Source organism: Pleurodeles waltl, chromosome 12 (assembly GCF_031143425.1).
Source record: "Pleurodeles waltl isolate 20211129_DDA chromosome 12, aPleWal1.hap1.20221129, whole genome shotgun sequence".
Taxonomy (NCBI): domain Eukaryota; kingdom Metazoa; phylum Chordata; class Amphibia; order Caudata; family Salamandridae; genus Pleurodeles; species Pleurodeles waltl.
In genome coordinates, this window is record NC_090451.1 from 34,548,188 (window position 1) to 34,568,867 (window position 20,680).

The 20,680-nt window shown below is 48.7% G+C and overlaps 1 protein-coding gene across 1 annotated transcript in view; it reads left to right on the top strand.

Moving 5' to 3' along the window:
* The first annotated feature begins 1,469 nt into the window (after positions 1 to 1,469).
* Positions 1,470 to 20,680, top strand: part of OCEL1 (occludin/ELL domain containing 1) — a 34,175-nt gene continuing 14,964 nt past the window's right edge. Inside the window, exons 1-4 of the mRNA XM_069216957.1 lie at positions 1,470 to 1,627; positions 3,329 to 4,580; positions 7,958 to 8,148; positions 8,908 to 9,079. Coding sequence (XP_069073058.1) covers positions 3,519 to 4,580; positions 7,958 to 8,148; positions 8,908 to 9,079 — 1,425 coding nt within the window. The 5' untranslated portion in view covers positions 1,470 to 1,627; positions 3,329 to 3,518. The remainder of the gene's footprint in view (positions 1,628 to 3,328; positions 4,581 to 7,957; positions 8,149 to 8,907; positions 9,080 to 20,680) is intronic.

A 20,680-nucleotide genomic window follows, 5' to 3' on the forward strand; every position in this document is an offset into this window, starting at 1 on the left:
ACTATACATTGTTTGCACTGTTTTCTAAGACTATACTGCATATTTTTTGTATTGTGTATATATATCTTGTGTATATTTCCTATCCTCTCACTGAGGGTACACTCTGAGATACTTTGGCATATTGTAAAAAAAAAAAAAAAGTACCTTTATTTTTAGTATAACTGTGTATTGTGTTTTCTTATGATATTGTGCATATGACACTAAGTGGTACTGTAGGAGCTTCACTTGTCTCCTAGTTCAGCCTAAGCTGCTAAGCTACCATTATTTATCAGCCTATGCTGCTAGACACCCTATACACTAATAAGGGATACCTGGGCCTGGTGCAAGGTGCAAGTACCCCTTGGTGCTCACTACAAGCCAGTCCAGCCTCCTACAGACCTGCTGCAATGTTATTGCGCGGCAAAGTGGGTTGTCTGGGCGAGCAGTGGTCAGGCTGTACCAGGGCCCAGAAAAGGAAGACCGGGGTCATCTTTATTGCTTTATGAACGATTCCTGCGCTCCTTGCAAATAACAACCCAGATAAAGAAGCGTGTCCGCGGCCTCCGAGAGAAAGACGCAATAAAACACCCTCTTTCTAACATTTAACTGCAGCGCCTGGAAGGGCAACGCTGCCCACTTCGTCGGCGAGGAGAAGAGCTGGGAACGCCGTGACGTCACTTTAGCCTCTCGCTGGCAGCGATGTGACGTCACTTCCACGTATCACAACTTAGGTGAGTTGTCAGTCCTTTTGACTTAGCCACCTTCACACTCGTCACTCTGCCTGGTAAATAAGTGCAATTTCAATTCTAATGGCAGTGTATTTTTCCACACTTATATTCGGACTACAAGTACCAGAATGCAACGGAGACAGCAGGAGTGCGTTTACTACTCACAGGTGCCTATAAGTATTGCAAACAGGTCGCTCACCTTACTGGGCCCCCCACACAGCTCAACACCAGTGTTTAGTCAACGACAAAAAAGTCACAACTTCAGCCAATCGTGTACAGGTTTGACAAGAACATACTGCGTCTCGGGGCTTTTAGTTTATTTTTTAATAGTGTATGCGGTTAAAATCCCACCATGTAAGAAGGGGTGTTCGCTAAAGAGCCAGGACTGGCAGAAAAAGCCAAACAAACAGCCTCACGCTGCCTCTAGGCGCCTCAAGCTTGGCATCTCTGTCGCACAGACAGGACAACAGAGAATGCCTCATAGGTTAGGGTCAGAGGTCATGAGACTGAAGAAAGGAAGGGGTTAAAGATAAAGAGAAAAGAAAGCATACTGTTCTAAAAGGAGAGAGTGAGGCAGAAATGCTTCAGTCTCATGAGGCAAACAAGAAGCCAGAGAGAGTCATGTACAGTTTCGCTCTGTGACCAGTCACCACAGGCTTCGCTATCACCGTCCCACTGGTGCCTCGCCGCAGTTAATATTTAACACCACGTTATAGATTAGCACGAGAAAAACACCCAAAGAGATGGGGCGAGACGGAGGAGGTGGCCGGGCCCAGCGTCGCTTGTCCGCACGGGCGCGAAGGCCAAGCTGCCACACAGCGCAGAGACCCTCACGGGGAAGGCATGGAGGGCCCAGACGTCGCAAATAGTTTAATCCCCCCCCTCCCCACACGGTGACCCCAAAGAAGCAGAACGACAAGGTTTGTACGAGGTACCATTGTGAGATTCGCGAGCAGAGGGGTGGATGTTTGGATGGGGTCCTGAAGAAGGGTTGGGAGAGGCCGAAACATGTCAGTGGTTGTCCTGAGTAGGTTTGGGTTTGTCCAGGTTTGTACTGCACTTGGGGCTGAAATCCGTTTACTGGACAACAGCAATAAAGATCTTTTGCATGTGGGCCTCTAATTCCAAATAAAAATGCCCCTTTCTATCTGATGTAACGCACTCCCAACTGCAAACACGAGAATGAAACAAATGCAATAAATACATTGGTTTGCATTGGAACACGCAGGTGGGTCAAGTGAAAAAGATGGATTATAACATAGTCCTTCGGTCAGAGTTATTCATTCACTCCACTCACGGTGTCCTGTCTGGATGTGTGTTCAAAAAACAGTTTGAAACTTTTTACTTCCAGTGTCTGTTTATTGTTAAAACGCAAGGGCACAGGACAGTGCGTCACTGAGCCCCTTAATCGTGTTCCTTGGAGCCTTTAATAAGCACAAACAGGACAAAAAAACTCACATGTGACGAGGACAGAGCTCCGTGAAACACCCAGACACAACTGCGTCGGTGCCTCCACTTTAAAATGTCTAATTCTGTTGTAATCTTCAACATAATTACACGAATGCTATAATTATTATAATTAATATTGTATTAGTACTTGCATTAGGATTAGAATTATTGGTAATATTATTCTTGTTGTTTTTTATTTTTAATAATGCTCAGTTACCCTGTGCAGTGAGAGCTCAGGTTCGTCCACCCTTCTCTGTTTGTAATTGTAATTGCATTTATACAGCGCTTGCTACCCATGACGAGGCGCAGAAGTTTTTTTCGGCGAGTAGCTCGCTACTCCGGAACCCAAAGTGGATTAGTGGTGGATTAGTCGAGGGAAATCTAAATTGTTAATCCGTGGGGTGGACACATGAGTCTGTTAATTGGATTTAATAGGACAAGGGAGGCACAGAGGAGAGAAGAGTCTAGAAGGTGTCATATCATAGTAGTAAAATTAGATTTAAGATGAGTCAAATGAGCGCCTTAAATCCCCGTTATTTCGTATTTTGTTGCTGGCAGGCCATGACGCACTAACAGATAAAGGTCCCCCAGAAACTGCTTACTGTATTTTACGGATGATTTCTAATGTCATTTTTTGGGCTTCAGTTGGTGGCTTGCTTCGTTTTTAGCAGGAAGAGTTCATATGTTGCACGCACACGTTCATATAGTTCCTGTGTGGGCATGCCATTGGCAGGCCCTGTGCTGGCGCGGCAGGACGTGCACCCACGTGTGACGTCACGCACCCCTGGAATCACGATGCACTTCTTCGTAGCTGCACACTGCAATCATCCAGTGTCCTCTTAATCAAGTGATGTCACCAGGCGGACTGCCGGTAAAGAATGGACGTCACAGTAGGGTGCGTTAATTACACCTACATCATCATGGAGAACCACCTTTAATTATGTGACATCACAATAGGAGTTGCCTTTAATGCAATGACATCACTATGGGAGAAACCGTTAATGCTGTAATGTCACTGCGGGCTGCCTTCAATGATGATGTCACTTTGGGGGCTCCTTTCTGTCATATTACCTTGTAATAAGGGATTACTGAATGCAGGGATGTCTTTATGGCTGATGTTGAGATTAAATCTTTAATCGTGCCCACACTCACTCTTGTTTTTTTTCTCCTAGATTTGAATTTCTTGCCTCTGCTTTTCAACAGCCCCACGGTACATTCAGATGAGGGGGTGACTACGGGTGAAAGATGTGTGGCACATGGTTATAGGACTTGGTGGAATGCGTGGCTGGTGAGTCGCAGGGTGAAGGACTCTTGAGAAAGCACTCAGTCTCCAGGGCTGAGGAGGACAGGCAGAGGCGGGTGATGGCCAAGCAAGAGACAGCCCAGGGCGGGGCAGCGAGGTGGTCCTCTCAAATGTGGCAGAAGGTCTTCGGCCAGCCCGCCAACTCAAGCTCATCCTTTGACTACTATGACAGGTCTGCCTGTGGGTCCAAAGACCAGATGGGGTCCACCCACCTGGAGCCCATCAGACGCTTCATCCCTTCATCCTGGAAAACCTTCTTCCAAAGAACCAAAGAGGAACCGGAAGAAGTAACTTGGGCCAGATATTCGACTAAAGGCCTAAAGTGCTCTCCTCCAGGAAGCCCCTTACTAAACCCACAGAAAGGCCCTGTGGAATATCACAGTGCATCCGACAGTGACTGCAAGACGTCTTTAATGGTCAACAGTGAGGATTCAGGGAAGAAATCAGGAGCTTCCCCAGCCAGCTCCACGTATGACCTCCACGAGAGGAGAAGTCAGGCATCCGTAAGTTACAGGGAGAAGGTCGAGGCTTACAATGCGAAATACTCCTACATGAAGTCCTGGCCCGGTCTCTTGAGGATCCTCGCCGGCGTCCAGCTTCTCCTCGGAGGGATGGTGTTTGCCTGCGTCTGTGCCTACATCCAGAAGGACTACCAGTGGTACAACCTCTTTGGTACCCAGATACAGACGAGCTATGCTGGAATGGGTGGGGGGTACAAGTACTATGGCCCAATGACACCCTTTGTGATGGTGGTCACAGGTCTTGCATGGATTGTCACAGTCATCTTGTTGGGCTTGGGGTTCACCATGTACTACCGGACCATTCTCCTGGACTCCCACTGGTGGCCCGTCACCGAGTTCGCTATCAACATCATCATGTTCCTGCTCTACATGGGAGCCGGCATCGCGTACGTCAACGACATCAACCGCGGCGGCATGTGCTATTCCATCTTTTCCAACAACCCCCTCATCGTGGCGTTCTGCCGAGTGGAAGGGGGGCAGATAGCGGCCATTGCTTTCCTCTTCGTTAACATGGTGCTCTACCTGATCAGCTCCCTGGTGTGCCTGCAAATGTGGAGGCAGGAGCGGGCGCGGCTGCAAAGAGAGGCCGTCGAAAGGCAGGTGAGTCGGGGGGTTCCATGCACTCAGGGCTGAGGGTGGAAATACTTCCCTGGAGTGTAGGAGTACAACACCGGGAACGTATTGTGGTGCACCCTCCTAAGGTGGGGCGTAAAGCAGACAGGAGGGTATAACACCAGTGCAGGCTCATGAACTAACATACAGGACAGTACGTCACATGGACTCTACATACAAGATACAGTAATGGAACACATATGCAAGGGAAAGAGGTGATCACATGCCCGGGGTTTAGCAATGGTATCAGTTGGACAGAGGACTATATTGCCCTGGGTTCCGGTGTGGTATTGGCTGGGGATCATGGCACTGGATTCAAACATGGCATTGGTTGGTCAGTAAAATGGATCACTTGTCCTGAGTTCACTGTTGGTATCAGTTGGACAGAGGAGTGAACACTTTCCCCGGGCTGAGGGATGGTATTAGTTAGGCAGCAGAGTATTCAGTCTGTCCTGGATGCCACACTGTGTTGTCCACGTTGAGATTTTTTGATTATGTTTATGGTCCTGAGCAGGCGTAGGTTGGTGGAAGAAAAGATCAGGAGTTCCGCTGGGATGGAGTTCACTACAATCACCCCTTGCGTGATCGTCGTTCTGAGAAGCCAATAAGTCTTCATAGAATGTGGGTGGTTGGGGCCCGTGGTGGTGGACTAGATAAGGGACGTCTGGTGGCCAGTGGTATATGTCAGATCTCTTCCGTTATTCCATGCCTGTTAAGTTGGCGACAGCTTGTTTGTTGCTGGGGACTGGTCCAGTAATGGGTGATGAACATCATCTGTAGCGGTTCTCTCTTATGTGGGCATTACGGGCCGAGCAGTACAAGCGAATGATTATGCAGCCTGTTTGAACTACAGTCAGCTGCACAACCACTGAGCGTTATAGTATTAACAAGAGCACAGAGGATTATATATAAGTTTACATTAGTATGTAATATTCAGGCTAGACTCTGGTCAGCCCTTTGCAATTTAACTAGACATTGAAACTTGTTAGGGTGTTTGCAGATGCGAGGACAGTGCAATGTTCCATCTATAGACCCAGGAGTGTTATTGTTCAAGGTTTAATCCCCTTGGAAACAGCCATGTTTCACCACTTATCTGAACTGGACATGATCGTGGCTGCTGGGGATCTTGCCTGGTAGTGAGTTCCAGAGCGTGGCGGCTTGTACTGAGAAAGCATGCCTCCTAAGGACTTCTTATAGTAAGGTGGCATCATCATTTGTGGTACAAGCCTGCCCCACAGTCTCCTATTTTGCTTATATTGCTTGAATTTAGATTGTAGGTTTAGTGGTTTTTTTCCTCCTGATTCTCTGCGGACAATTTGAAATGCCTTCAGCATCGATCTTCTAACTATAGGTAGCAAGTGGAGTGGTTGCAGGATTGGGGTCATGTGTTCTCTTGGCTGAAGTGGCAGCGTTTTGAATGAATTGCATAGTCAAGCTCAGATATCAAAAGTGTATGTAGAGATTGTAGATTTTCTTGGCATGCAAGGCCTGGAAATAGGAGTTCGAGTTTACATTTTGGAGAAGGTGCTCTTTGCGACCTTGCTAACATGTATGAAGGATATGTCTGAATCCATGTTTTGCCCTATATGTCTTACCTCTCTAGATGTGGCTGAAGTGACATCACATTTTTGGGCCATCTCGTGATAGGCTGGTGTTCGCGAAGCTGTCCACAGGTCGTGATCAGTCTTTGCAGTATTGTTTTTTTGGTGGGTGTTCATCATCTATACATGCACGGCACAGAGTACACAGTGGTCCAGTGTCTACTTGGTAAGACAAAGTCTTTGCAGTAGCATGAGGTGGTCAGTGTCCAAAGCCGCGGATAGGTTCAAAAGCAACAGGACAGCCACTCCGTTGTTGTGCACTATGAAGTTTAGGTCATCCCATGTGGAGGTAAAGGATCTGTGCCTGGTCTGACTCAAGATTGTGGCTTTGCCATCAAGTCATTTTCCTCAGTAAACGTGGAAATCTGAGTAAAAAAACAATTCTTTCAATTATTTTATCTAGGAACAGGCACTTAGATATGTGTGTAGTTTGCTGAGCTGGATGGGTGGATGTTCTATAACACCTTCTTCAACTCGAAGACAAACAGGCACGACAGAGGAATGTAGCAACTCCAAATTCAGGCGAGTTTAAACAGGCCATCCAGAGTGCGGAACTGCACACCTCAAGCTCAGGGACATCTCAGAAGGGCTGGGGCTGACACAGCCGCACTGACATTTGATGGTCATGTGGGGTTGAAGGGCAAGTTTAGTCTTACGCTTGTGGGGGTAGTCTAGGAGACCCCAGGACAGTGGCTAGTTATCAAGGATCAGAGATTCCTACAGGCCCAATCTGCAGAGGTCTCAGTCTTCCAGCAGACAGGGCACACGCAGCTCGAGGTAGCACAGACAGAAGAACAGTAATCTAATGGACATTGATGGAACAGTCCTTTTCGGGAATCATTCCTTGGTGGACTTTATTAGGTCGAGAATAGCAGCGTGCACGCGCTGCTTTTCTGATGTGTTGGTATGTATCTGAGCTTTTAATCACACCCACCTCACGCCCATCACTATCACTCGTTCGTGGGCTTGCCCTTCAAAAATCCTTTGTTATCATCGGTAAATGCTTTATGTTTGTCACTCCTTGGGGCGGTTTGGTTACCGCCTTGGACATCGACCCTGTTAAATGGATAATTGCACAACTGCCAATATGTTTGACTGCGAGCTAGCTTCTGTTTCCTTTTGTGTGTCTCCTTCACGCTCACGCCCATGGCAGCAGTTGACTTGCTTATGTGAAACTGTTTTACTTTTCATTTTCAAATTATGTGGCAAGAAAAGTCTGGTTAGGGGTTAACAACGCTAATAGCTTTAACTCGAGAAAATGCGAAACCCGTTGCATTGCAAATGCTTGTTTTTACTTATCCTCTTATGTGTGTGCTAAGACTGACACATTTCCGTTAGTAGGCAGGTAATAAGAATTAGATGCAGTTTGCTCCATGAGATGCCCCGCAGATGCCATTCATAAAACCATTCATTCATGCCTTTACCATTTTCAGAATAATGCTGAAACTTGCAGATGCGAGCAGAGTGCAATGTTCCATATATAGACCCAGGAGTGTTATTGTTCAAGGTTTAATCCCCTTGGAAACAGCCATGTTTCACCACTTAATCTGAAATGGACATGATCGTGGCTGCTGGGGATCTTGCCTGGTAGTGAGTTCCAGAGCGTGGCGGCTTGTACTGAGAAAGCATGCCTCCTAAGGACTTCTTATAGTAAGGTGGCATCATCATTTGTGGTACAAGCCTGCCCCACAGTCTCCTATTTTGCTCCCTATTATTCCTATTATTTCTGTGTTCCCATGGTTCTTGCTTTTTGATTCCTTACAGAGACCGATTCTTATGCAAGAGAAGCCAAAACACATCGCTTTCCAGGATGAGGTGACTGCATCAGGAGGCTTTTCTGGCAAAGTCACTAAAACCATACAGTTTTCTGAGCCCGGGGCTGCGTCGGAGCTACTCAATCAGCCGGTCCCCACAGGGCACATCCCAAAGCCTCGTGTCTTGCCAGACTACGTACTGTAAGTACATCTCTTCTTTAAAGAACTATTTGGGGTTTGGGAGGTCAGTGTTTAGTTTAGTTGTAGTTAAGTAGTGCACTAGGAAGTGTTTTTCGGTGCCGTTTGACAAATCTACATGAACATTTCTGAAAAAAGATCACCCACCTCAGTTCCTTCCTGAAAGGTTTCAGGGTGATCCATCAAGTGGGGGCCAAAACACAATTGTTCCATGCAATTTCTGTAGGGATTTTTTTAAAGGGCTACTGCCCAAACAGGTGAACCAATTACACCAAATTTAGCAGAAAGCTAGACGTTTACCCAGAAAACATGCTTTTTGTGAATTGGTGTAAATCCGTTCAGTAGTTTTTGCAACATTAAGGTTAAAAATGTATGTATATCTGGACGGTTGGATACACAGCGCTCCAGCAGGAGCACAGGCATGCAACTTGAAAAAAATGGGGCACTCTGATTGGCCAAGGGGGCTTTTTACCCAGAATTTGTATGGCTTCCATGATTTACCCTTTTATTTGAGAAGAACATGTGTGTGCGTTATGAATGTCCAGCCCTTATGTCCTCAATGTTCTTCCACCAACTCATACCATCTGAGAAAGAGTCTAGTGTCCCTTTTTCTCTCCAACTTCAATATTTTCTATGTTAAGATTTTGAAAGTTTTGACACCAAAACTTCCATTAACATCCTGTTTGCCTTGATTAGGGACTCTAGGAGTACATGTATCTCTTGCTCTCTTAAGTAACTTGGGATTTTCTGTGTTTTTGGAAGGAAGTACCCCAAGATTTCCTGTTTGGAAGAAAGAGAGAGGTATAAAGCGGTGTTTAACGACCAGTACTTCGAGTATAAAGAACTATTTGCTGATGTTCGGGCTACTCTCGCGAAGTTTAAAGAACTGGATAGCATGATGGGCAAACTGCCCCGACAGAGCGACAGCGCGAAGGTCAGTATGCGAGTTGTGGGCAACTCCATCTGTAAAAAGCTCCTCAAAGAACAATTTTTCGCAGGTCTGAAATTATCCTCTTTCCTCTACAAAGTAATTTGAAAGTATCCAGACAGCACTGGCTAATAACCACTTGTTTGTAATTTGAGAAAGAGAAACACGTGCTGCTGCTTCCTCGTGGTGTATTGGATGGCGTATGTTAGAGAAGCTTGCATACCTGCTGCTGGTGGTGTGCTTGCTATGTACAGCCAAACTCTAAATGACCCCCTTAGTCTCTGCTGGTGCCACAGCAAGTCAGCATTCTGTTACCTTTTCTTGATTTTCAGGCCTGTGTGTTACTAAATGTTAAATGAAAATAAAAATGTTAGTGAAGGTAATTGTCTTTTAAATTATTAATTTAAAGAAGGTTTACATGTTGTTTATTTTGATATGTATAACACATTTAATTTGAAGAGTTAATGTTCTGTAAAACGCTATTTATTATTTCCAGTTAAATAATAAATATTTGAAATAATTTACATTTATAATATACGTTAAAATATTTGTATTTGTTTTAAAAAATAAACTTGATTACATTTCTCTGTACTGGGGCAGTAGATGATTGCCTCCCCTAGTCAGTAGAATCCCATCTAAGCAGCTATCCATGGTATTTCCTTATCCCACCACTTGCAAAGTCCCTGGACTGAGACCCTGGTCTCCATCTCTACACGCCCTCCTTTCTCCCCCCACACTGACACTGTAGCCCCATATTCCCCTGTGCCACATCACATGCTCTAACCCCCTGCATGACCGCACCTGACCCCTCTCTCTCCCTATCTGCCATATCTGCAGAAATGTCAGGCCTTTGGAGGATGCAACATTCTCCAGAATGGAATGCATCCCACCTTTACCTCTCCAAGATCCCTTTTGATGTTCTTGTTGCGTTTAGTTGCATTAGCCTTCTCCGCAGGCCAAAGCTTTCTCTAGGCAGACCTAAAAAGGTCCTGGCCACTAGGAGGTCTCACCAACAATAAATCGAAGGGTCAGGAAGCCTCACCCACCAGGCTGGCTTTGAAGCAGAGCCAGGGGAAGCTGTCACAGGAAGTAGCCCTTGTAGAAGTCAAGTGAGTGCGCCTGGAATAGGCTCTGACCTCAACAGCTTCCCTTTCCTGCTCCTGGTGGTCCAGGAGGAAATGTGAGCTTCAGCAATGTGCCCTCACTCTCAAGTGCCTAGGAGAAGATGTCTTTTTCTGAGAGGGACTGGCCTACAGGGAAATCGGGAGTTTTCCCGGCAGGACAGACCCGCAGAAAGGCCATAAGGGCTGGGCTAGAGGTGGCTTCATGTTGGGTGCAACCAGATATGGTACATGCCAGGTATGGCCAGACCAGCGACTGCCCCAGCCTGACAACTCTTCAGAGGCACAAATTTGTTTGTGATTCATTTTATACCTTTTTAGGGCATTCCACGTCTATTCCAACTTACCTTTTTGGGATTTTTGGCACACTAGGACACATCTCCTCTCATTTGGCAAAATGCCCTTGCATGTGCCAATCCTCATTCACTGCTCCTCCCACCAGGGCCCATCATCTTCCACCGAGCCTTGCACACTTTCCTGCAAAGGATGTGTCTTCCCACATGGCTATTCCTACTTCATTGTTTTTTACCATAATTTAGCATGTTGGCCCCCAACTGCAATAACAAGCATGTACAAAGCCAAGAAGTCCGGAGTTGGCGAGCCTACGTATTTGTATTTACTTTTTCAAACATATACAAGAGGCTTTAACATTTTAATATCAAAATTAAGACAAAAATGGAAGCAGAGCTTGGCCCAGCAGCCCTGGCACTGAAGTGGACTGCTATTAAACCTCATGTGCATGGGTTGCGTAAAGAAACGCTGTGACAAGGAAGAGAGCCATTGGTTAGATTGGGCTGACCCATCACTCTCCAGCAGAAACAAAACGTGAATGACACGTGTACAGACCAATGCACGAAGAGGCCACCCACGGAGAGTTGGCAGGAGGCCAGCCCCACTGCACATGGCCGAAGACGTGCTGAAGCCTGCCACCATCTCTGGTGAGCCCGGCCATGGACTGTGTACTATGCGCCCATGACGGTTTGGGCACAGGGTGGGGTCTGCCCCTGAGACCAATCCCTTGGTGCACTGGCAAGGCTGTGAACTGAAGGCGTGTGTGTCTGCCATTAACGGGTGCAGAAGCTGCCCTGCCACCTATCCCTGTTCACATACCCAAAGGCCGAGAGCAGCTGTGGGTGGGACGCAGGGCCTGCAGGCTATTCATGCTTCATGTGGCCTTCAGCAGTGCGCAGCAAGGGTTGGGTGCCCAGGGCGTGTTGGGCATACGGGCTGGTCCGAGGTTACGCCCTCCATCTGACCAACCTCCTGCACAAGGCCAAAGGCTGAGCCCTGTGGGTGACGACCACCTACAATGGGTTGGGCGCAGGGAGATGAGGTATAATCCGCAGGTCACCGTTTGTAATCCTAGAGGTGACGTGTGACCTGCGGGCCACTGTTTCTGATCCTTAAGATTTGGAGTCACCTCCAGACCACTGCAGATTTCATCTGGAGGCGGAGACCTGAGGAAAGGCGCCTGAGTAGCTGGAGAATGATCACACAGGTATGAGCTCCTTCAGGGTTCAGTACTCTCTGCGTTCACATCTCTTGTACCTGTGTGTAAGTGCCCAATACACTCGTAGGAGATTCGTGACTGGGCCTCACTCTCCACACTCACTCACTGTTCACCATCCTTGTAAGTTACGTTTGTGTTTAAACCCCTATGATGCATGGAGTGGGGGTGGGGGGATGGTCGTGACTGGGCCCGAGTGTTCACAGTCACTCTCTATGTTCAGCGTCCTTGTCAGTGTGTTTAAATCCCCCACTATACTGTGATTTGTCAAAGGCCGCAGTGTGCACATTTGTGGTCCGTGGTCACCACTCCCACATGTGTTAACAAAGTCCTCCATTGCACTAGGAGGGGGGCCGCCACCGACCTCAGTGTGCACAGACACAGGGGCGTAGGTCACGTTGGTGCAGCAGGTGCAGTGGCACCAGGGCACAGAGCCCCGAGGGGTCCATGGAACAGCCATATGATCCCAGAGGCTGTCGAAGGGGGCATTTCCCCTGCTTGCACCAGGGCCCACTGCAGCCTTGCTAAGCTGCTGCCCAGACCCTCACCGCCTCCGGGAGGCAGTGGCCCGGATAAGACTCACTCAGTGAAGGTCGGAGGAGCAGAGGCCTCGCAGACACTGACGGCGTCGGGGCTCCGTGAGAAGATCTCGGCTCCCGATAAGGGATGACGCCGATGGCTCGTGTGATCTGAGGCGCCTGACAGCAAGGACATCAGCGCTATCTGTCGGTCACCGATTTCCTCCGAGTCAGCGGTGTCCGGCTCCTTACTTGGAGGTATTGATTTTAATTAGCCTTATCTCTGCCGAGCACGGGCCGTCCCTTCAATCCGGAGCCCCTTCGGCCCTGGGTGATCGACAGGCAGTGAAGGGGTAGCAGCGACGCTGCGGGTCGAAGCCAGTACAGGGTGGTACAGATGGAAAAATATGGCCAACTCCAGGGTCTGTGTGCGACGAGGGGCCGCCCTCAGGTGCGTCGCACTGAGCTGAAGTCCGCTTTGCTGACAGCATTCGTCATCACAGGTGGAACCAAAGGGGACTCTGGCAGTCTCGGCAGAGAGGCCATAGAAAGGATGGGTGTGGAGCGAGACCTGATCTGAAGCTCAAACTCAGTGAAGGATAAGAGCGTAGGACGATTTAGGGCTGGCTGTAGCCAAGTCCTTTCGACTTTACTAAACCTACTGTTATATAGGATGTTAGGTCGCCCTCTTCATTCACTGGCCTGTTATTGTGTCAATCACATTTTCCTTCCGCCAACTACAGCACACAGCATGGGGCAATGGGGCCCCTGATTTACTAAGATTTAGGCTTTGACCCATTTTACACGGTGCGCATGCACATGAAAAGTAGTTCCTGTCAGTCCCAGGAACTACTATGGCCATGTGTGCTTTTTGAGACCTAAAATACATATGTTTGCTTTTAGCACCTGATTTTTTGGTCGAGCATAGCAGCGCGCAAGCGCTGCTTTTCCAACGTGTTGGTATGTATCTGGAGCTTTTAACCACGCCCACCTGACGCCCATCACTATGACTGGTCCATGGACTTGCCTTTCAAAAATGCTTTGTTTTCATTGGTAAGTGCTTTACGTTTGTCCCTCCTTGGGGCGGTTTAGTCACCGCCTTGGACATCGCCCCTGTTACATGGCCAATTGCACTTTTGCCGACACGTTTGACTGCAAGTGAATTTCGGTTTCGTTTTGTTTGTCTCCTTCACGCTGATGCCGTGGCGCTTTGAATCGGCTCGCTTATGTGAAACTGTATTATTTTTCATTTTCAATATATGTGGCAAGAAAAGTCCAGTTCGGAGTTTACAACGCTAATAGCTCTAACTCGAGCAAACGCAAGACCCATTGCATTGCAAATGCTTTTTTTATGTTGTCAGACCCAGCAGCTTCCCCCAAAGTAAGGTTTTGTAAATACCATGAAGAAACAATACATGCCTCAACAAAGCCAATACCAGACCTATTGGCTTTACCAATTTTATTTAATCATATTGCTGTGTAACCCTCTTAAAACCTTCGATAATCACAGGGATGCTTTCTAATTCATCTCCTGTGTCAGTCACATTATGTGTATTTTGGCGAGTTCTGAACTCTTGGAGAAGTTAATTCTTTCCTATTAGTTTTTAAAAACCACCACAAGTATCGCTGTGGACACGAATTGTAGCTCTTCCGTGGTTATCTACCACTAAGAAGTATTCTGTTGTGCTTTGGGTGGAGAACCCTTGGAAACCACAGACCCCACGTGAAGATGTGTGTGAAGTGACTTGAAAACCAAGCCTGGGCTCAATCAGCAGGGGTCAGTTGAAGATGTTTGCTCCCTTCTGCTAAACTTTGAACGTCACCTCCTCTGATGGAAACATGTTTTTAATTCAGTACATAATGTGTATGACAGAGGTCCCCACAAATATTTCTTCAGGGGCCAGACAGTTGAGCCTGGCACGTAACCACGAGCCGCAGTGCTCCTGCATTAAAAAGGGCATAGCCTTAAAAGCCAGCTACAGCTGAGGGCTGAGGGAGGCGGCGTAATCATTGTTTCAAAAAACGATTAGAAAATGGTTCATTTATGAGCAGCGCTCACCCACATACCTCTCAAAGACAACTAAAAAAGAGATTGGTGATATCCTGAGTGGAGAAGTGTGGCACAATGGTTAGAGCGGCAGACCCTGATGCAGAGATCTGGCCCAGGACCAGGGTTCAATTCCCCCCCTCAGTGGGTCTTGGGCTCAATTCCCTTGGACCAGATAATTCTCGCCTCGGTGCCTAATCTAATTAATGGGTCCCACTCTGTAACTCTGGGCAATAGCTTGCTTAATGTCCACACTGGCCCTCACAGTGCTTGGATGCCTGGCTTCACCCTGGGGCTGTCCAGGAGTGGGCACCTCACCGGGAAAAGCCAGGAGGGGTTCCACAGTGGTATGCGTACAGTTCCTTGAGACCCTAACAAGTGAGTAGTGCGCTATACAAGTGCAAAGTTTACAGTTTATCCCCCAAGAAATGTTTCAAAAGATTACTAGAAAATATTGTATTTTGAGTGGCATCTCCCACCATAATGGCCAAAAGTCTGTAGGTTTAAAAGAAATCGAAAGGGAGTATGAGTGTCTCTCCCAAGAGACACTGATAGAAAATAATCTGGAAATTGTATTTTTATAATGCAATTGCTGACTATGCATGTCCAGAGTGGATAAGCCCGTGAGCCTGTTGGGGGTCAGCTTCCCCCAAGGTTTGATTTTGGGGCACAGTGACTGTGGTGAACTCACACATTGTATGCAGGAGGGAATTGAACTGGGCGGTATAGTGCACTCAGCGCACATGTCCAAGCACTGGGTCACCTGCAAAACAGTGACCTCCTGCAAAACTCGAGCATCTAACCCACACGACAAGCCACCGAACCATACATCCCAACACCGAGGCCAAATAGAATAAAAACACCCACATTCACAATGTCTGAACCCATGCACCGCTCAGCAATATCTAGAGAATCTGAGCCCTGGGTCTGCTGCAAGCAACCGTGCATCAGACTTCCAGGCCTAGCACAGTGGTCAGTAGTGCAGTCTCTGTTCTCAGTACCTGGAGGAGCCTGACTGAGAACCATCTCCCAAAGAAGAGACAGGTCTTTCCCTTTTCCATCTTACAGGGACCGGTATTTCATACCAAAAAGCCAGGACAGACTACAGCCACTCCCAGCAATAACCACTGATACAGGATGACATGGCCACTTCCTAGCAGGCACGCGAACATGCAATGGAAGAACCGGAAATACTGCTATGATGTTACACTGTAATATACATTTACCTGAATCCCTCAAAGGTCTATCATGCATTGAATGTGAAGCAGCAGCGCTCTCTAAAATATCGCTGTAAATTTAAAGGGGCTCTAGCAGATTAGTAGTGTAATACCTGGTCACTGCTATTAAATGGACAGTGCCAGAACAGGGCAGATGCTGTACTTATTGGGACAGTTTCAGAAGTATGCACTGTATGCTAGTTTATAATGTAGTACTAACAGCTTAAGTATCAGCAAAGAGGCTTGGGTAAGAAATATGATATTTACTTTTACACTACTGAGCAATTCTGGAAAATACTGTTATGGTATAAAAAAGCAGCATCAAATCTCAGCAAAGCAGTGTGCAGGGAAAGCAGATCAGGCAGGCAGACCGCTGGGGTCCTCGCGGAGAGATGGTGCATTGCATGCATGAGACCAGAGCAGCGGAATCTTCAAGGAGGATTCATGCAAACATGTTAGGTCCACTGCAGCTGGTCATCCAAGGCTCTTCAATCTAAGGTGTAAAGCAGCTGCTCTCAGCTTTGTAAAGAACAGCACACGTGCTCCTGCGAAGAAGAAGGCACTATCCACCAGGTGGCTGCAATCAGCCACTTAACATACTATGAGTACCAGTGGTGTATGACAAAGCTTGCCCTATGGCTGCCTGTGTTGAAACTCTCCTGTGTGATGGAGCCCTGCATCGCTGCTGCCAGTGCTGCTGCTTTCCTGTGTGTGAAGGAAGCTTGCACCACTGCTGACAGTGCTGCATCTGTCCTGTGTGTGAAGGAAGCTTGCACCACTGCTGCACCTGTCCTGTGTGTGAAGGAAGCTTGCACCACAGCTGCCAGCGCCGTGCTTGTCCTGTGTGTGAGGGAAGCTTGCACTACTTGTTCTATGATGGACTGAAGTTTGCTCCAATGGTCCCTGTACTGCGCCTGTTCTGTGAGTGAGGGTTGCACCACTGCTGCCAGTGGTGCTGCTGTCCTGTGTGGGAAGGAAGCTTGCACCACTGCTGACTGTGCTGCATCTGTCCTGTGTGTGAAGGAAGCTTGCACCACAGCTGCCAGCGCTGTGCTTGTCCTGTGTGTGAGGAAAGCTTGCACCGCTGCTGCACCTGTCCTGTGTGTGAAGGAAGCTTGCACCACTGCTGCCAGTGCTGTGCTTGTCCTGTGTGTGAGGGAAGCTTGCACTGCTTGTTCTATGATGGACTGAAGTTTGCTCCAATGGTACCTGTACTGCGCCTGTTCTGTGACTGAGGGTTGCACCACTGCTGCCAGTGGTGCTGCTGTCCTGTGTGTGAAGGAAGCTTGCACCACTGCTGCCACTATTGTACCTGTCCTGTGTGTGAGGGAATCTTGCATCTCTCCTGCTAGTGCTGTACCTGCCCTGTGTATGAGGGAATCTTGCACTGCAGCTGCCAGTGCTGCACCTGTCCTGTGTGTGAAAGAGGCTTGCACCGCTGCTGCCAGTGCTGCACCTGTCCTATGTGTGAAGGACGCTTGCACTGCCACTACTGTACCTGTCCTGTGTGTGAGGGAATCTTGCATCTCTCCTGCTAGTGCTGTACCTGCCCTGTGTGTGAGGGAAGCTTGCAGTACTGCTGCTAGTGCTGCTCCTATCCTGTGTGTGAAGGAGGCTTGCACCACTGCTGCCAGTGCTGCACCTGTCCTGTGTGTGAAGTAAGCTTGGACCTCTGCTACCAGTGCTGCACCTGTTCTCTGTGTGGAAAGCTTGCACCACAGTTGCCAGTGCTGCACCTGTCCTGTGTGTGAGGGAAGCTTGCACTACTTGTTCTCTGATGGTCTGAAGTTTGCTCCGATGGTCCCTGTACTGCACCTGTTCTGGGAGTGAGGCTTGCACTGCTGCTGCCTGTGCAGTACCTGTCCTGTGTGTGAAGGAAGTGTGCACTGCTCCTGCCAGTGCTGCATCAGTCCTGTGTGTGAGGGAAGCTTGCACTGCCGCAGCCAGTGCTTCAGATGTCCTGTGTGTGAAGGAAGCGTGCGTCGCTCCTGCCAGTGCTGCATCTGTCCTGTGTGTTAAGGAAGCTTGAATCACTCCTGCTAGTGCTGCATCAGTCCTGTGTGTGAGGGAAGCTTGCACTGCTGCAGCCAGTGCTTCAGATGTCCTGTGTGTGAAGGAAGCTTGAATCGCTCCTGCTAGTGTTGTACCTGTCCTGTGTGTGGAGGAGGCTTGCACCACTGCAGCCAGTGCTGCACCTCTCTTGTGTTTGAAGGAAGCTTGCATTGCTGCTGCCAGTGCTGTACCTGTCCTGTGTGTGGAGGAGGCTTGCACCATTGCAGCCAGTGCTGCACCTCTCTTGTGTGTGAAGGAAGCTTGCACTGCTGCTGCCAGTGCTGTACCTGTTATGTATGTGAGGGAAGCTTGCACCGCTGCTGTCATTGCTGTTCCCTGTCCTCTCTGGGAAGGAAGCTTGCACCGCTGCTGTCAGTGCTGTACCGGTCCTGTGTGTAAAGGGAGCTCACACCACTGATGAGAGTGCTGCAGCTGTCCTGTGTGTGAGGGCAGCTTGCACCGCTGCTGCCAGTGATGCAGCTGTCCTGTGTGTTAGGGAAGCTTGCACCACTGTTGCAAGTGCTGCGCCTGTCCTGTGTGTGAGGAAAGCTTGCACCGCTGCTGTCATTGCTGTTCTCTGTCCTCTCTGGGAAGGAAGCTTGCACCACTGCTGTCAGTGCTGTACCTGTCCTATGTGTAAAGGAAGCTCACACCACTGCTGACAGTGCTGCAGCTGTCCTATGTGTGAGGGAGGCTTGCACCACTGCTGCCAGTGCTGCACCTGTCCTGTATGTGAGGGAAGCATGCACTGCAGCTGCCAGTGCTGTACCTGTCCTGTGTGTGGAGGAGGCTTGCACCGCTGCTGCCAGTGCTGCACCTGTCCTGTGTGTGATGGAAGCTTGCACTTCAGCTGCCAGTGCTGTACCTGTCCTGTGTGTGAAGGAAGCCTGCACCACTGCCTCCAGTACTGTGCCTGTCATGCGTGTGAGGGAAGCTTGCATCTCTCCTGCTAGTGCTCTACCTCTCCTATGTGTGAGGGAAGCTTGCACTGCTGCTGCCAGTGCTGCACCTGTCCTGTGTGTGAAGGAAGCTTGCGCCGCTGCTGGCAGTACTGTACCTGTCCTGTGTGTGAAGGAAGCTTGCATCGCTGCTGCCAGTGCTGTGCTTGTCCTGTGTGAGGCAAGCTTGCACTGCTTGTTCTATGATGGATTGAAGCTTGCTCCGATGGTCCCTGTACTGCACCTGTTCTAAGTGTGAGGCTTGCATTGCTGCTGCCTGTGCAGTACCTGTCCTGTGTGTGAAGGAAGATAGCACCACAGCTGCCAGTGCTGTACCTGTCCTGTGTGTGAGGGAAGCTTGCATCTCTCCTGCTAGTGCTCTACCTCTCCTGTGTGTGAGGGAAGCGAGCACTGCTGCTGCTAGTGCTGCATCTGTCCTGTGTGTGAAGGAAGCTTGCACCGCTGCTGCCAGTACTGTACCTGTCCTGTGTGTGAAGGAACCTTGCATCGCTGCTGCCAGTGCTGTGCTTGTCCTGTGTGTGAGGAAAGCTTGCACCGCTGCTGCACCTGTCCTGTGTGTGAAGGAAGCTTGCACCACAGCTGCCAGCGCCGTGCTTGTCCTGTGTGAGGGAAGCTTGCACTTCTTGTTCTATGATGGATTGAAGCTTGCTCCGACGGTCCCTGTACTGCACCTGTTCTAAGTGTGAGGCTTGCATTGCTGCTGCCTGTGCAGTACCTGTCCTGTGTGTGAAGGAAGCTTGCACCACAGCTGCCAGCGCCGTGCTTGTCCTGTGTGTGAGGGAAGCTTGCACTGCTTTTTCTATGATAGACTGAAGCTTGCTCCGATTGTCCCTGTACTGCACCTGTTCTAAGAGTGAGGCTTGCACTGCTGCTGCCTGTGCAGTACCTGTCCTGTGTGTGAAGGAAGCTTGAACCACAGCTGCCAGCGCCGTGCTTGTCCTGTGTGTGAGGGAAGCTTGCACTGCTTGTTCTATGATGGACTGAAGCTTGCTCCGATGGTCCCTGTATTGCACCTGTTCTGTGAGTGAGGCTTGCACTGCTACTGCCTGTGCAGTACCTGTAGGAGGCTGGCCTGGCTTGTAGTGGGTACCAGAGGTACTTACACCTTGTGCCAGGTCCAGTTATCCCTTATTAGTGTAGAAGAGGTGTTTCTAGCAGCTTAGGCTGATAGAAGGTAGCTATAGCAGAGCAGCTTAGGCTGAACTATGAGACATGTAAAGCTCCTACTATACCACTGGTGTCATATGCACAATATCATAAGAAAACACAATACACAGATATACTAAAAATAAAGGTACTTTATTTTTATGACAATTTGCCAAAAGTATCTCAGTGAGTACCCTCAGTATGAGGATCAGTTATATACACAAGATATATGTACACAAACCAAAATTATGCAGATAATAGCAAAAGGAAGTAATGCAAGCAAATGTAAAATTACAGTAGATTGCAATAGGAGCACATAGGTATAGGGGAAACACAAACCATATACTCCAAAAGTGGAATTCGATCCACAAATGGACCCCAAACCTATGTGAGCTTGTAGAGGGTCGCTGGGACTGTAAGAAAACAGTGAGGGTTAGAAAAATAGCCCACCCCAAGACCCTGAAAAGTAGGTGTAAATTGCACCTACACCCCCAGAGAGCACAGAAGTTGTGATAGGGGGTTTCTGCAGGAAGAACAAACACCAGCAATGCAACAACAGTGGATTTCCGGACCTGAGTACCTGTAAGACAAGGGGACCAAGTCCAAGAGTCGCGACAGTGTCAAGAGTGGGCAGGAGCCCAGGAAATGCCAGCTGAGGGTGCAAGGAAGCTGCCACCTCTTGGAAGAAGCTTGGTGTTCTGCAAGAACGAAGAGGACTAGGAACTTCCCCTTTGGAGGATGGATGTCCCACGTCGTGAAGAAGCTTGCAGAGGTGTTCCCACACAGAAATACCACAAACAAGCCTTGCTAGCTGCAAGGGTCGCGGTTAGGGTTTTTGGATGCTGATGTGGCCCAGGAGGGACCAGGATGTCGTCACTTGGATGAGGAGACAGAGGGGCGCCCAGCAAGTCAGGGAGCCCTCACAGAAGCAGGCAGCACCTGCAGAAGTACCTGAACAGGCTCTTAGAAGAAAAGTGAACCGGAGTCCACCCGAAGTCACAAAAGGGAGTTCCACGACGCCGGAGGACAACTCAGAAGGT